The sequence below is a fragment of the Ovis canadensis genome, chromosome 19, assembly GCF_042477335.2.
Source record: "Ovis canadensis isolate MfBH-ARS-UI-01 breed Bighorn chromosome 19, ARS-UI_OviCan_v2, whole genome shotgun sequence".
Classification (NCBI taxonomy): Eukaryota; Metazoa; Chordata; class Mammalia; order Artiodactyla; family Bovidae; genus Ovis; species Ovis canadensis.
Window position 1 is genome coordinate 58,486,410 of NC_091263.1, and position 17,254 is coordinate 58,503,663.

General features: G+C 36.4%; 1 protein-coding gene across 1 annotated transcript in view; it reads left to right on the top strand.

The window, feature by feature from the left end:
• The window catches only part of DNAH12 (dynein axonemal heavy chain 12), a 169,278-nt gene that overhangs the window by 120,819 nt on the left and 31,205 nt on the right, over nt 1-17,254 (top strand). Inside the window, exons 54-58 of the mRNA XM_069560621.1 lie at nt 906-1,053; nt 1,348-1,493; nt 11,514-11,728; nt 12,448-12,640; nt 15,000-15,192. Of these exons, the coding sequence (XP_069416722.1) occupies nt 906-1,053; nt 1,348-1,493; nt 11,514-11,728; nt 12,448-12,640; nt 15,000-15,192 (895 nt within the window). The remainder of the gene's footprint in view (nt 1-905; nt 1,054-1,347; nt 1,494-11,513; nt 11,729-12,447; nt 12,641-14,999; nt 15,193-17,254) is intronic.

Here is a 17,254-nt window from a genome sequence, read left to right on the forward strand (position 1 = left end):
AATATGGGACTTTCTATAAAGCACCTGGCTAGGCTTCTCCTAACAGAATTTCAGTGTCAAGGATGGTGTTTGCAACTTGCTTTCAAATGATAAAAGAGAGAGAGAAAGAGAAAAAGGCAAATAAGGCTAAAGATAAGTTTTAATCTTAGTGGTGAGTATGTGGATGGTCGTTGTGCAGTTCTTTCCAATTTTGTGTTCAAATGTTTTGCAATAAAGTGTTTGGAAGGGAGTAGTGAATATGTGGTTCATTTTGTTAAATTTATTTTAAATAACTGACTTGATGTAACAAAGCCAGTTAGCTTTATTCTAATCTATTTATACTAGTCAGCCAATTATCATAGCTATTAATTGTTATTTGTTGAATGAATAGCATGATAAAGTAACATACTTTTGATGATACTTCATAGTGCAGATTAGATGGTTTTGAAATGCACTTTTTATGGTAAAAGTTTCATTAAATGGAAAAAGATACCAACCTTAGCTATAGTATGCCAACTGCTATACAACTTAAATGTAATTTTTGGTAATGAATTACAAATGTTCCTGAGTTTTTCAGAAACAAATAGCAGGGCCACTGGGCCAAATCATCCTGAATAAAATGATTAGACAAAATTCTGGTGATTTTTTGTTTTTGTTTCTGTTTTCCTATCCTGAAAGAACAAGTCCTATAAGAAATGCATAATATTCTAATAATGAATAGTGAAGTATTGTTTGTAGAACATAAATGTATATTATAGCATATTAGAGCTAGAAGGGACCTAACCTCCTCATTTTATAGATAAGCAAGTGCCCAACTTTTCATGGCATTTTGTTATAGAATTTGGACTAGAAACCCCTGGCTGTTTCATTACTGTCTTTAGTCATTCTCTTTGGTGAGGGTATTTTGCCTTTGATTGGTCTCCCAGATGGTCTCAAGCTGCAGATGACCTTCAGACAGTATATGAAAATTTGACTGGTGATGTCTTAATATCAGCAGGAGTAATAGCCTACCTTGGTGCTTTCACTTCTGGCTTTCGACAAACATGTACAGAAGAGTGGAGCATGTTGTGCAAGGTAATGGTTTTATATTTTCTTATGAGTTTATTTTTAGAACATTTAAAATATATGTTGGGGTATTTGGGGGGAAAGGATGATAATAAAAATAGAGAAGGAAAGAAATGACTGAAAATATGAAGTTTTTTTCTTCTTATTTGATCAGTAAAATATTTCCATAGTCTAACTTTTCATTCAGTTTTTTCAGTTGTTTAGAATTATTAAATACTAACAACAAATAATATGTTAATTAAAAATATTTTAATCAACAAGATAAGAGAAAATGTCAAAAATAAATCTGTGTATTTCTAACAGGAGAAAAAAATCCCATGTTCAGAGGAGTTCTCACTGAGTAAGACCTTGGGTGATCCAGTAACAATCAGAGCCTGGAATATTGCTGGATTGCCTACAGATACTTTCTCCATAGACAACGGAGTGATTGTTAACAACTCCAGGCGCTGGTAAGGAAGATAAAGTGTTTATTTTTCAATTATTTTACTTGAAACTTTTCGAACATAGAGAAAAATTGAAAGGATTTCAGAGTAAGTACCCATATAGCTACCACCTCCTAGATCTTGCAGTTAACATTTCATTATTCTTGCCCATCCCTCTATCCATCCATCAACTCATCCTTTTTTATGTATTTCTACGTATGTTGCAGACATGGACATACTTCCTCCCAAATACTTCAGCATGCATATCATTAAGTAAAGTTCAATATTTCTTTCCTTTTGAGGTAAAATTTACATACAATGAAATATATAAAATTTAATACAAATAGACAAAAATACACAAACTTGTGAGTTCTAACCAAAGTGTGCACTTGTGCAACTCAAACCTCAGGGTTTGAGTCAGGGTATAACACAGTCTTTTTTGTCCCATCCCAGTAAATCCCCTCGTTCACCCCATAGGAAATTATTATTCTGATTATTTTCCATCACAGGTTAGTTTTGCCTGTTCTAGATCTTCATATAAATGGAATCGTACTGTATGCCGTCTTTTGTGTAAGGCTTTTTCCACACAGCATAATCTTACTAATTTTTGTTGCCGAGTATTATTCAGTTACATGACTCTGTAATTGTTTATGTATTTTCCTGTTGTTGGACACTTGGGCTGTTTCCAGTTCTTAGCTATTCAATGTATTGATTTTAGCTAGGTATTTCTACTCATTTTGTAATTTATGCAATTTCATGTAAATCTGTTAAAGCTGCTGTCATAGTATGGTAACTGTGTGAGCTTTGCAGATGGTTTTTATTATCTTTTTATTTACACATTTTTGGAAACTTGGGAAATTATTCTCATCTGAGAGATATTTTCTTGTAAATAGTTATCTAGTCACATTGCCATCTAATATAAAAGTCTTTTCTTGACCTTATGTCAAACAAACTATGATGGATAATACTGAGTTCTTATATTCATGAGATACTATTTTAATACCTTATATTCTCACAAATTCCTATGAGTTACTTTTTATTATTATTATTCCATTTTATAAATGAGACAACTGAGGCCCAGAATAAATTAGTAATTTGAAATTTAGTGAGATAACTGAGCTAATAAATGATGTAATCAGAATTTGAGCCCAGACAACTTAACTTCCAAATCCTAATTCTTTCTTACTATGTTAAGTGAAATGTGGAATAGGATATCACATTTACTACCTTTAAAACTGTAATGGAAGTTTCAGTCTTCTTTTGGGATATAAGATATGGTAAAGATACAAAGAAATCTTATATTCTGAAAGTTTGAGGTATTGTTTGTTTATATTCTTTGGAAACCTTACTAGATACTTCAAGACCTCTAAGTCTCCTTTATATTGATAGTGTTTTTTACCTGAGAGTGAAAATCCTTAGGTTGAAATGTCTCAGCAATTGGTAAAATCCCTGGTAGCTCAGTGGTAAAGAATCTGCCTGCTAATGCAAGAGACGTAAGAGATGTGGGTTCGATCCCTGGGTAGGGAAGTTCCTCTGGAGGAGGGTGTGGCAGCCCAATCCTGTATTCTTGCTTGGAGAATTCCATGGACAGAGGAGCCTGGCAGACTACAGTCCATGTGTTGCAAAGAGTTGGACACAACTGAAGTGACTTAGCAGCAGCAGCATTATAATCTGAGGAAGTATAATAAGCTATTCCCCAAAATGAGAATGTTCTATTTAACAGAATATTAGACCCTGAGTATTAATTTTGTTTTAGAACTCTTTTTTGTGCATTTGGTGGCCATTTTGACTTTTAAAATAGCAGTTTAAAATGTTAGCAGAATGTCTATTAGGCTTAATGGAAATCCAGAGAAACCAGAAGTTTCAGAGTTGTATGTAAATTGAAGAAAACAATCTGTCATTTACTGGCAGAAAGATAACTCTTCCAATAAAGTAATCTTTCAGTGATGTCACTACTTTGTACCTGATATTTTGGGGCTGGCTGATCAACAGGTCATGGATTGTGTCAATTTTGAAGGATAAGTCTCCATCCTTATAGATCAGACTTCACTTCTTATCAGTTGAGACCAAAGTGGTCATCTATGGCCATCATCATTCTTGACATTAGGCTGAGTGATGACAGAGGCTTAATCTCCTCTCCCTACCTCCTGACAGCAGAATCCAGTGATGTAACTTATGTCCACTCTTTCGGTTACTCACTTTTGAGTATCTTAAGTGTGAAAAGTGTGTGTGAAAGTGTTACTTGCTCAGTCGTGTCTTACTCTTTGTGACTCTATGGACTTTAGCCCTCCAGGTTCCTCTGTCCATGGAATTATCCAGGGAAGAATACTGGAGTGGGTTGCCATTTCCCCTTCCAGAGAATCTTCTCAACCCAGGAACTGAACCTTTGCCTGCTGCATTTCAGGCAGATTCTTTACTGTCTGTGCCATCAGGGAAGCCCAATCTTAGGTGTGCGTCAGAGAAAAGCTGCGGACTTAGAGAAAAGCTACCAGACTTTTGTAATGTGAAAATTGGTATCTCTCTCAGTCATTCGCTCTCTCTCCCTCTCTTACTGTCTCTCTCAGGCTGCAGGACCTACCTTCCTTGTTTTTCTCACTGCTTCATTGATCTGTCTCTGATTATTTGCTGACTCTGTTCTTCTGTACACATGGCCATTCTTTAATGAAGCCTTAGATCCTAAGTTCACAAAACACATCGTTGAATAATATACAAAAACCCAAATCATTAAGTACAACTGCAAATCCCGTGAGAGAAAAATCTGATTACTCTGGCATGGGACAAATATCCACCCTAGTCTTATCACCTATGGCTGGGGGCCGAGCCATTATGGTTAAACACATGGGTATAGGTCAGAAGCATAAAAGTGAGACGATGAAAAAGTGAAAGTTATGTCCAACTCTTTGCGACTCCATGGACTGTAGCACACCAGGCTCCTCTGTCCTTGGAATTCTCGAGGCAAGAATACTGGAGTGGGTGGCTATTTTCTTCTCCAGATCTTCCCAACCCAAGGATTGAACGTGGGTCTCCTGCATTGCAAGCAGTTTCTTTACTGTCTGAGCCATAGGTCAGGAGATAGTTCTCAGAAAATGAGTCATAAACTGGGAAAGTTTAACAATTAGGACCCTGTTATGTTTATTGTATCTTTGGATTTGATGAAAGGTAAGGATCTAATTTTGTTTAATTATTTTATAATGATAACCATTTACCCCAGCAGTGTTTATTGAGTTATTCTTCCTTTCCTCACTGATTTGTAATGCTGTCTTTGTCCTTTAGTCTTTCTTGTGCACTGGTCTGAAAATGTCTTTTTTTCCTCTATTTTTTCTTTAGTTTTATGTCAGGCTTATTGAGGTATAATATATGCAGTAAAATCCAACCTTTTTAGGGCGCTTTTATGAAGTTTGACTCACTCCAGTACTCTTGCCTGAAAAATCCCATGGGTGGAGGAGCCTGGTAGGCTGCAGTCCATGGGGTTGCGAAGAGTAGGACACGACTGAGCGACTTCACTTTCACTTTTCACTCTCATGCATTTGAGAAGGAAATGGCAACCCACTCCAGTGTTCTTGCCTGGAGAATCCCAGGGACGGGGGAAGCCTGGTGGGCTGCCGTCTATGGGGTCACACAGAGTCAGACACAACTGATGCGGCTTAGCAGCAGCAACAGCATGAAGTTTGACTAAAGCCTGTGGTCATATGATCCCTGTGACAATCAAGATGCAGAATATTACCAACCATCTGAAGCTTTTATGTGTTTATTTTTGGTTGTCCTGGATCTTCACTGCTGCCCCATTTTTTCTCTAGTTGGGGTGAGCGGAGGCTGCTCTGTAGTTGTGGAGCACAGGCTGCAGGGCTCAAGAGCTTCAGAAGTTGCAGTTCCCAGCTCTAGAGCACAGGCTGGCTAGCTGTGGCCCACAAGCTTAGTCGCTCCATGGCAGGTGGGATCTTGCTGGATTCGCACTTGTGTCTCCAGTGCTGGCAAGTGGATTCTTTACCACTGAGCCACTAGGGAATCCCCATTTGGAGCTTTTAAATGGGAGGGATCACAGGACTTTCCCCCTCCACCTACTTTTTAAAATAGGGATTGTAAGTGACATAATTCTCACTTGTAATCAGAGTATTTTGATTATTTGTACTTAAATGGAATTATTGATACATTTAGATTTGAATCTGCCATCTTGCTATTTCTTTTCTGTTTGTCTCATCTGTTATTTTTTCATCTTCTTTTTTTCACCTGGCTTTGGATTAATTGAGTTTTTTATGGTTCCATTTTATCTCCACTACTTACTGGTTATACATTCCTTACTTTTAATGTTTGCTCTAGAGTTTATATTCAGTTCAGTTCAGTTGCTCAGTTGTGTCCAACTCTGCGACACCATGGATGGTAGCATGCCAGGCTTCTCTGTTCATCACCAACTCCTGGAGCTTACTCAAACTCATGTCCATTGAGTTGGTGATGCCATCCAACCATCTCATCCTCTGCTGTCCCCTTTTCATCCTGCTTTCAGTCTTTCTCAGCATCAGGGTCTTTTCCAATGAGTCAGTTCATCGCATCAGGTGGCCAAAGTATTGGAGTTTCGACTTCAGCATCAGTCCTTCCAATGAATATTCAGGACTGATTTCCTTTAGGATGTACTGGGTGGATCTCCTTGCTGTTCTAGGGACTCTCAAGAGTCTTCTCCAACAACCCAGTTCGAAAGCATCAATTCTTGGGCACTCAGCTTTCTTTATAGTCCAACTCTCACATCCATACATGACTACTGGAAAAACAGGTTTGACTAGAGGGAACTTGTTGGCAAAGTAATGTCTCTGCTTTTTAATATGCTGTCTAGGTTGGTCATAGCTTTTCTTCCAAGGAGCAAGCGTCTTTATTTTCATGGCTGCAGTCACCATCTGCAGTGATTTTGGAGCCCAAAATAATAAAGTCTCTCACTGTTCCCATTGTTTCCCATCTGGGGCCAAACTATGGTAGGGGTAATGATAATGGCAACCTCCTTCAAAAGGTCCCACGCATGCACTGCTGCACTCAGTGCCCCCGACCTTGCAGCAGGCCACTGCCGACCCATGCCTCCACCCGGAGACTCCTGGACACTCATGGGCAAGTCTGGGTCAGTCTTTTATGGGGTCATTGCTCCTTTCTCCTGGGTCCTGGTGCACACAAGGTTTTGTTTGTGCCCTCCAGAGTCTGTTTCTCCAGTCCTGTGTAAGTTCTGGCAGCTCTGTGGTGGTGTTAATGGCGACCCCCTCCAAGAGGGCTTATGCCATGCCCAGGTCTGCTGCACCCAGAGCCCCTGCAGGCCATTACTGATCCGTACCTCTGCAGGAAACACTCAAACACAGAAATTAGAGATGTATATTATAAACTGTGATATTTTCAAATAACAATATATTACTACACATGTAATATAAGAATCTTTCAACAGTGCAGTTCAAATGTCTTTCCCCTATTTATTGTGCTGTTATTGTTTATTTTATTTTTCATGCCATGAATCCCATAACACATTGTTACTATTTTTACTTTAGACAGTAATTATAGTAGAGTGATTAAATATAAGAAAATTTCTTTTATGTTTAAGTTCATTTTTTTTTCCATTTTAAGACTTTTTGAGTTTGTTTTTTTTTTTCTGGCTGCACTGCATGGCTTGTAGTCACTCAGTTTCCCAACCATGAACTGAACCTAGGTCATGACAGTGAAATTCCAAGTCCTAACTACTGAACCACCAGGAAATTCCCTTAGACTTCTTTATTTTTTTTTATGTTTCTATATGATTTCATACTTTTTCTGCCTGGCAAATATTTTTCAACATTTTTGGTGTACAGGTCTATTGCAATTAATTCAGTCAGCTTTTTTATTTATTTCATCTTCATTTTGAAAGATATTTTTTGCTGGGTTTAGAATTCTGAGTTGACAGTTTTTGGATTCTTCTGGTTTTGCTTTTTTTCCTTTAAAGATGTCACTCCATTGTTTTTAGACTGCGTAGTTTCTGATAAGCCTGCTCCAATTTTAGTTCCTTTTTCTGTAACTTTTTTCCTCTGACAGCCTTCAGTTTTGTTTTGTTTTCTTTTCTTTTCTTTCTGTTTTTAGTTGCCTGCAGTTTGATTGTGATGTATTAGTATATTGGAGTGTGTGTGTGTTCATCTTTGTAGTTCTCCTGACTGAGGTTCTTTGAGCTTCTCAGATCTACTTCATTTTATCCCTTTTCTCTTTCTGGGAAGAAAACTTACATTTGTGAGCCTTTGAGTTTCAGATTGGATAATTTCTATAAAACTATCTTCAAGTTCATAACTGTATTAATTGACTGTCTCCTTAGTTGTATTGAGTCTATGCAGCCCATTGACATTTTTTATCTCTAGCATTTCCATTTAATGCTTCCTTATAGTTCATCTCTGTGCTGAAGATCGTCTCTTGAGGCATGTCATCCACTTTTTTCACTGGCTCTTTTACATTTTAATCACAGTTATTTAAAAACTACATACATTTCCCATGTTTGTGTCATCTTTGAGGCTGTTTCTGTTAGTTTCTTTTGTCTCTTGAGAATGTTTTGAGTTTTTTTCCCATGCTTATTTAAATGTCTCATAATATTTGATTGAATGCAAGATATTTTCAGTCTAATAGCAGGAACTGAGCTTAATGGTATTAACTCCTGGAAATGGGCATGCTTCTTCTTCTGTCGCTCCATTAGAACAGAGATTTGAGTCAGTCTAATCATCAGTTGAACTAGGTTTGGGTTTTGTTGTTACTCTTGTAAAGTTCAGGGGACCAGTGGTGTCAACTTAATCTAACCATGGTTCTATGCTGAGAATGAGGGATAGCTTTCTGGAGTGTTTTTCTCAGTGTTAGAGTTTTACCTTCAACTTTCAGCTGTTCCTGAATGCCCATGACACAGAGGGTCTCTCTCTATTTTTGTTGTTCCCCTAGAGGTGGATTGCTTTTGCTCAGTACTCCACGTTAGGCTGTTTTGGGGGCAAAGTGAGAGTTGTCTGTTACTCTGATTTCCTAGTCTTAGGAAGGCCCTGTGCATATTGGGCCTTCGGTGTAGGATATTTTCAGCCTGCTGGCCCTCCTCCCTGTGACAGCTAAGTTTGCATTCTGCCTTGGTTGATCTTGAACGGGAGTTTCACACCCTCTCCTAGAGTTAAGGGATATCTGCTTAGTGAAGGTTGGTAAAGGTATGTTTTAGCCAAAGACATTTTTCTACCTCTCCTCCAAGGGTTGAGTTTTTCTTTTGCTCTTGCCCCAGCTACAATGTATATTTTGTCCTTACTTTTTCCAGGATTCATACCAGTGTTCTTGGCTCAATATATGTAAATTTCCCAGCTGGAATTTCCTGTATCATGTACATAGTATAAACTTGCCCCTTGAACCTGCATAAACTATTGACCCATGGTTACAGGTTCTCAGAGAACTTTTTCCAAGCTGAAGATGAGACAAGAATCAGAACATTTCTTTCGTGTCTCCTTATGAATAGAGTTGGATTTTTTCTATGATTAATGAAGACTTCTGTGGGTTTAAGCTTAATATAGGGATTTCAGTTTTACTTTCCTGCTACATATGGGCTCAAGGAGCCCTTAAGTTCTTAGTACTGACACTCTCCCCAACGCTAGCTGTCATTCCAGCTCACACATACAAAGCTATTTTTCTGGCACCTGTGTTTTTCTGTCCTTATGTATGTATAGTTCAAATGTATGTCACCTATGTATTTTTGAAATGTCATGTTTTATCCACCAGTACTTGGTAGCAGAAGGAGCTCTACTGGTTACTTAGCCACTCATGCTGCTGGAACTATAGTTGATTATTAATTCTTCTTGTGCTTGCTCATAATTTCTAAAGGTTTGTCTGTTTATAATATTACACAGTGGTTAAGAGTAGTGCAGACTCTGGTATCAGGATATTTGGAGTGAAATATTTCTCTCTCATTTTCTCTCTTGAAAGTGAAAGTGAAGTTGCTCAGTCGTGTCTGACTCTTTGTGACCCCATGGACTGTAGCCTACCAGGTTCCACCATCTGTGGAATTTTCCAGGCAAGAATACTGGAGTGGGTTGCCATTTCCTTCTCCAGGGGACCTTCCTGACCCAGGGGTTGAACCCGGGTCTCCTGCACTACAGGCAGACGCTTTACGCTCTGAGCTGCCAGGGAAGCCCTTACTGTAGCAGAGTTTAAAATTGTTTATTCTTTCATTTTACTGCATGTGATAAGTGCTCAGTAACTGTTAGTTTTTAAAAATAATTATTTTCTTCAAATACCTCATTTTAGTATCTATATCTCAAATTCTGACTTTGCTTACTTTTTAACCACAATGAAAATACTTACTGTGTCTACTTTATTATTGTTTACTAATACAACACTGGCTACTTAACAGCAAAGCTATGTTTTCCCCAAAATTACTACCGCTGTTAGAAGCATAAATCAATAATGATTTTTTCTTTAGACTGCCCTGCTTTTGGATCTCAAACATAGATGAGTATTACTCTCATACCTACAGTCAGGTACACATGGAACACAAAACCCTGCATGGCCTTATTTTTCGGATAGACACAACTCAGCTTTCCAATTGTATTTGTAATACATAAAATTGCATTAAGTAGGAGTTGGATTTCTTTTAGAAAAATAAGATCTCTAATTATTGCATTACTGAGAACATTGATTGATTTAGGTATTACCAAGATAAGCATTCAGTCAGCTCAGTTCAGTTGCTCAGTTGTGTCTGACTCTTCGAGACCCCATGGACTGCAGCACACCAGGCCTCCCTGTTGGTCACCAACTCCCAGAGTCCACTCAAACTCATGTCCATTGAGTTGAACATAAGCATTAGAAAAACTTAATTTATAGAAATTATTACTTTTTGTAGGGGAATGAACAAATACCATATTTTTTTCCAATAATAAAGTTATATCAATGTATGGCAAAAATCACTACAGTATTATAAAGTAATTAGCCTACTTTTTAAAAAATAAATAAAAAATAAAATTTTTTTTTTTAAAGGAGGGGAAAAAATGTTCCTTTAAATAGGACTTTGAAAGGTACTAAAAGCATCTTGTCTAACTACTAGCAACTTTTAAACAATTGTGTGCAAAATAACTTTCTCATTTCCAAAACACTTTTCATCTGCTTGCTGTGAGAGCAAAGTAAATTTTAACTGATATCTGGACTGCTTGTGTTTTCAATAGGATTTCAGCACAATTTGAGTGGAGAAAGAAGACAACCATACAGCTGGTGTTGAATTGTTTTGTCTTTTGGAAAGGAAAGAAAATAAAAGAACAGAGTTATCTGGGATTAGTTGATTGAAAGAGCTTATTTTTAGGCTAAGGGAAAGGGGGTGTTTATCCCTAGAAATTGTTGAAATAGAAGGAGAATGTCTGGGAAAGCCAAAGTAATATGAAGTGAAAATTCCCCTTTCTGTATTAATGTTAATATAAAAAAATAATTTAATGCATTGTACTGAATACAAAAGGAACTCAGGATAGTCAGTATCATCATGGAGGAAGAGGAAAGCACCTCATTTAATTGATTCTCTGAAACTATGAATTGTATGTTGAACACAAAGTCTTTTACCATACTTACATAGAAAAAATTTCCTAAATAGATCTCAAATATATACTAGACTAAACTTGGAAACTTAGTTTATGGTTCTACTCATAACTTAAGGAAATCCATTATAGGCCAGTAGATCTTTTATTTTAAATTCTTATCTGATACATAGGATTATTTTTCATATTATATTAACAGATGATATGTGTTATAATTACTATGAAGACCATGTGTTAAATTGGAAAGAGCACAGCTTACACATTCATAAGATCCTACTTCTGACATTAAACTAGTTTCTTAACCTTAAAACCTTGGGCAAAGTACTTAATTTCTTCATTTCAAAAATAAATGAGAATGAAACTCCATTTTCCTTTTCCTCACAGAACTTTTGTGAAGATTTATCCTGAAAATGTATATGAAACACTTTGTACAGGTTGATGGTGATATTTATTATTTAACTTATATAATATTAGATAAATCTCAACATCTATTTACTCCCCTAAAATTTTTCTTATTATATTTTAGGCCTTTAATGATTGACCCCCAGGGTCAAGCCAATAAGTGGATCAAAAACTCTGAGAAAGAAAATCAGCTTAGTGTTATTAAGCTATCAGATGCAGACTATATGAGAACACTGGAAAACTGTATTCAGTTTGGAACTCCACTTCTATTAGAAAATGTTGGTGAAGAACTGGATCCATCATTGGAACCTTTGCTACTTAGACAAACTTTCAAACAAGGTAGAAGTCAATTGATATTAGTTGCTAAAACTGAAGATGATTGGATTATCTTTGAGGCTTATCTTTGCGGGAAGAAGACTAATACATAATTTTAATAATAATCTTAATAATGCAGAACTTCTGTGTCATTGTTATACATGAAAGGAAATTTGAACAAGTATCAGATATTCTAAAATAAATACCTTGCCTTCCTTTGATTGCCTTAGTCACGGTTATTTAGATTGTTCTGTAGAGAACATACAGAAGTTGCATCCAGCCTGAAATTCCTTTATCTTATGACCAAGGACCACACAAAGTCCATTACTATGAATAGTAATGGTTAATGTGGACCAGAGTTGACTTTAGGTAAACATTGTCCCCCTTGTATATCTTTCTGCTTATAAAATTTTTTCTCTGTCAAACTCTAGTACTTTAAGAGCTTTAGTCATACATAAATAATTTTGGAACCATTATTGAAAATTAATAGAGGAAGTAAGATCAAAAGGAATCTTAATTTAGAAGGCTCCATGACAACCAGAAAAAACATATATTACCCCAGAATTAATGATTCATGCTGTATAATTGCTTACTTGCCTCTGTGTCTGTGGCTTTTGCAACACTTGTATTCTGTTTGAAATTACTTTATAACGTTTTACTTATAACCTAGGATGGGTTTTAACAGAAGGGGAAGGGCTATGTAACTTTGGCTTATTTATTATGCATTTTTATCTGAAATACAGGTGGCATTGATTGCATCAGACTTGGTGAGGTCATTATTGAGTATTCCTTTGATTTCAAGTTTTATATCACCACAAAGTTGAGAAATCCACATTATATGCCAGAGCTGGCTACAAAGGTATCTTTGCTCAATTTCATGATAACTCCAGAAGGACTTGAAGATCAATTACTTGGTATTGTTGTTGCAAAGGAGAGGTATGTATTTTCTTAGATACTTTCAGATAGTCTAGAAAGAATATTTGTAGGCCATAAAGTTGGCTTGAGGCTCAACATTCAGAAAACTAAGATCATGGCATCTTTGTTGATCATGGCAAAGATGATCATCATGGCAACTTTGGCCACCTGATGTGAAGAACTGACTCCTTGGAAAAGCCCTGATGCTGGGAAAGATTGAAGGTGGGAGGAGAGGGGGACAACAGAGGATGAGATGGCTGGATGGCATCTCCGACTCAATGGACATGAGTTTGAGTAAACTCTAGGAGTTGGTGATGGACAGGGAGGCCTGGTGTGCTGCAGTCCATGGGGTTGCAAAGAGTCGGACACGACTGAGTGACTGAACTGAACTGAACTGAATACTTTTGTTGTGTGATTATTCTGAATCCTTGTCTAAATTTTATTGTTGTTGTTCAGTCGCTAAGTTGTGTCCCACTCTTCGTGATCCCGTGAACTGCAGCACGCCAGGCTTGCCTGTCCTTCACTATCTCCTGGAGTTTGCTGAAATTCATGTCCACTGAGTCAGTGATGCTATCTAATTAACTCATTCTCTGCTGCCCTCTTCTCCTCTGCCTTCAGTCTTTCCCAGCACCAGGGTCTTTTTTTAATGAGTTGGCTCTTCACATCTGGTGGCCAAAGTACTGGAGCTTTAGCTTTAGCATCAGTCCTTCCAGTGAATATTCAGGATTGATTTCTTTTAGGATGGACTGGTTTGATTTCCTTTGTCATTATAAATTAAATAAATACAGAATTCTTTAAAATAATTGTTCTATAATAAATAAGTTATAAGCCAACCATGTTATATTGGGCTTTTAGTATGGGTAATAGGATTTAGGTGATGTGCCATGACTTTTCTGAGTAGGCAATGGCACCCCAGTCCAGTACTCTTGCCTGGAAAATCCCATGGATAGAGGAGCTTGGTAGGCTGCAGTCCATGGGGTCGCTAGGAGTCGGACACGACTGAACGACTTCACTTTCACTTTTCACTTTCATGCATTGGAGAAGGAAATGGCAACCCACTCCAGTGTTCTTGCCTGGAGAATCCCAGGGACGGGGGAGCCTGGTGGGCTGCCGTCTATGGAGTCACACAGAGTCGGACACGACTGAAGCGACTTAGCAGCAGGAGCAGCAGCCATGACTTTTGACTTGTATCTGATTGTTTGAAACAAAAAATTTCATTTCTTGAAATGTATGTTTTGGACAAAATCAGAAATGTGTTCAAAGACATATACAGAATATTAATGAAATAAGAAAATACTTAGGACAAGAATGAAAAAGCAGGATATAAAACTATACATGATAGGGATAATTTGTTTTTCAAAAGTTAATACATGAATGGATATCCATATATATGATAAAAAGATTGAGAAAGAATATACCAGAATATTAATAGTGGTAATCCTTAGGAGTGGTAAGATTATGGATAACTCATTATTTTCTTTATGTATTTTTCCATTACTAGCATGTGTTATTTTTTTGTTAATGAGAAAAATATTAATGATCCCTGAAAGGGCTACTAGTAAAGAATTGCTTTCTGGGATTTCCCTTAAAGTGGCTAAGACTGTAAGCTCCCAATGCAGGCCCATCTTTTATCCCTGGTTAGGGAACTAAATCCCATATGCCACAACTAAGACCTAGCACAGCCAAATAAATAACTATTAAAAAAAAAAAAGAATTGCTTCCAGAAGGAAATCTTTGACTCAGCTTGAAGATTAATATAACACTATCAAGTAGTCAATTAAATGAAATCAAATTATAAGTGAAAATATGTACCATAAGGTACTTTAGTTATTTTCAGTATTTATCCCACTTGCATAACATCTAAGACAGAACCAAGTCATAACATATTCTATAACATGAATTATGTTATTTGAAGTTTCATACCATCTTTGTTAAGGTATTAAGTGCCAATTCAATCTTTTACTTTGAGCCAGTTGTATGATGAGTCATCTTTTCTGTGTCTGCTATTGTAGAAGAGATGATGAAAATGAGACTGAATATGATTAAGCCAAGGAATAGAAGTTTCATATTCTGAGTGTCTTTTCCAGTTCTTATTCTCACACAATGAGCTAAGCCATATGGATAAACTTATTTTTAGACTTAACATAGTATATATTATTGCTGCATTTTACATATTTATAATCAATGCTTTGTTTTTGCTTGAATTTCTCAAATTATCATTTTCATGGAAATATTTTTTCCTTAAGGTAAAGAGGTTAATCATCTTACTTTGTGTTACGTGTCTACAAAATTGTTATATTTAAATGCCTAGAAAATTGTAAGGTCTAATATTTAGATAAAATACTACAAATTTAGATCAAATGTGTTTTTATCTTTTTAGACCAGAGTTAGAAGAGGAACGAAATGCTCTTATTCTTCAGTCTGCAGCTAATAAGAAACAGCTGAAAGATATAGAGAAAAACATTTTAGAAACATTATCATCTTCAGAAGGAAACATTTTAGAAGATGAAAGTGCGATTAAAATCTTAGACTCTGCTAAATTGATGTCCAATGAGATAACCAAGAAACAACAGGTAAAAAAAGAATCCTAGAAAATTTTTTGATTCTTTGGAGTCCAGTTTGCTCCCCCTTCCTAAGTAAAGTGCTATAGTAGGCTCATGGGAAGAGGAAAATAATTCATAAAATACCACAGCATATAAACTAGTTTTAAACTCATGAGAATATCTCTTAGTGTTGAATCATTCAAAACCTGTGTCATCTATGTGGTACTTATAAATAGAAGAGATACATTTGGAGTGAAAAAAAGTTTTAGTATAATTTTTGTTGTTCCATAGGTAGGGTAAGCTAGTCAGGTTCATTCAAGTTTTGATTGACTCCTCAACTAAAACTTCAGTTTGAGAACTTGGCTTGCTTAAGTTCCTAGTTAGAACTTAAGATGTATGAGGTTATTGCTGGTTATTTGGACAGTAAGTGGCTCTAGGATCTAATGAGGATGTTCTTCTGGTGTTGCCTTGTCATCTGAGAGGGAGGAGGTATGAGAGTTGGGAGCAGCAGGTGGAGGAAGGAAAACTCACACAATAGCATACTTGTTGCAAATTAATCTAACACAGCCAAATGGTATTTTTATTTTTTAATTTTTTCAAATGGTATTTTTATGTTGTCTTAAAAAAATATAATCCTAGTGTTACAGGTTAAAGGGGCCTTAGCTATTAGTCATTTTAGCATTTCATAGTTGAGAAAAGTAGGGCCCAGAAAAAGTAGTTAAGCCCCAAGTTTACACAATGAAATGATAATACAGATTGACTTCAGTAGGCTTACTTTAAGGATTTTCAGACCCTTCTATCCTCTTTAGCCCACCCAATGAACTAAATATATCTTTAGTATTGGGGTAATTAAAAAATAAAAAGAATCCTAAGTAGAAATTTCACTAATTGCTCGGCATCCTTCTGTTTGCACCCTACCTCACTCACCCCAGTTTTGGGGTAGAGGACTTCCCTTTGGGATGGGTTTAGTTTTATGTGAACGTGATGGCAGTGACTCTCTTTGGGGGTACTGTTTTGTTTTGTGCTTGTGTTTTTCATTTCAAGAGAGCCAAAAGGAGTAGTGTCTTAGAGTAACCTCTCATCTGGGGACCATGGCTGAGATATTCGATAATGTCTACCTTCCCAATTACTGTCTATTAGAACAGAAACCATTCCTCACTTTCCTCTCACCACTTGTTTTTTCAAAGTGAAAGAAAAGACAGGAAGCATTAATCAGCTTATTTTCTATTAGGCTCAAAGAGGAAAGTAGATATCAATATTTATTTGTTCAAATGCTTTATCTTACAAAGAGAAATTTAATCACGTCTTTTTGACTGGATCTCACTGATCTTTACAAACAGAATTTAGAAATCACTATATATTTTGATTCAAAACTTGCTCCGTATCTGGCCATGACTTCTATTCCACCCACTCAACGTCAGAAAACACATCTTCACAGCAAGTCTTTGTATGTAGTCTAAAACCCACCTTTCCTTTTTATCCCAAACTGTAAGATTAAACAAACACAAGTGAAAATTTAAGGATTTGTTCTATAGGTTCCAGAAGTTTCCTCCCACAAAAGTCATCATGACTGAAATATAGTCTAGTGGATTCTAGGGAAGTATATATAAATATAACTATATAAATATATAATATATATAAATATCAGGAAATTTTCACAGATAATAAATTCTCCTCTTAGCGAATTTCACACTTCAGTTTTTTCACATCATATGCTCACAGTGTTTATTTGTTAGAAAATAACAAATTGTTTGATTTTAGGTTATTAATGATAATAAAAAAATCTCTATGTGTTCATACTAAGGGTTCAAGTATATGTAAATGTAACACTACTTATAAATATACTATAGAGAAAAAAATATATACTATAGAGCAAGCCTTGGAACCTGAGTTAAATTATTATTTACTCTTCAAAAATAACAACAATATTTGTTAAATGTTTTTGCTTACTGTTGCTGTTAATGATAAATGGTTCAGTTCATTTTGGTTCGGTAGCTCAGTCATGTCCGACTTTTTGCCACCTCATGGACTGTAGCATGCCAGGCCTCCCTGTCCATCCCCAACTCCCGGAGTTTACTCAAATTCATGTCCA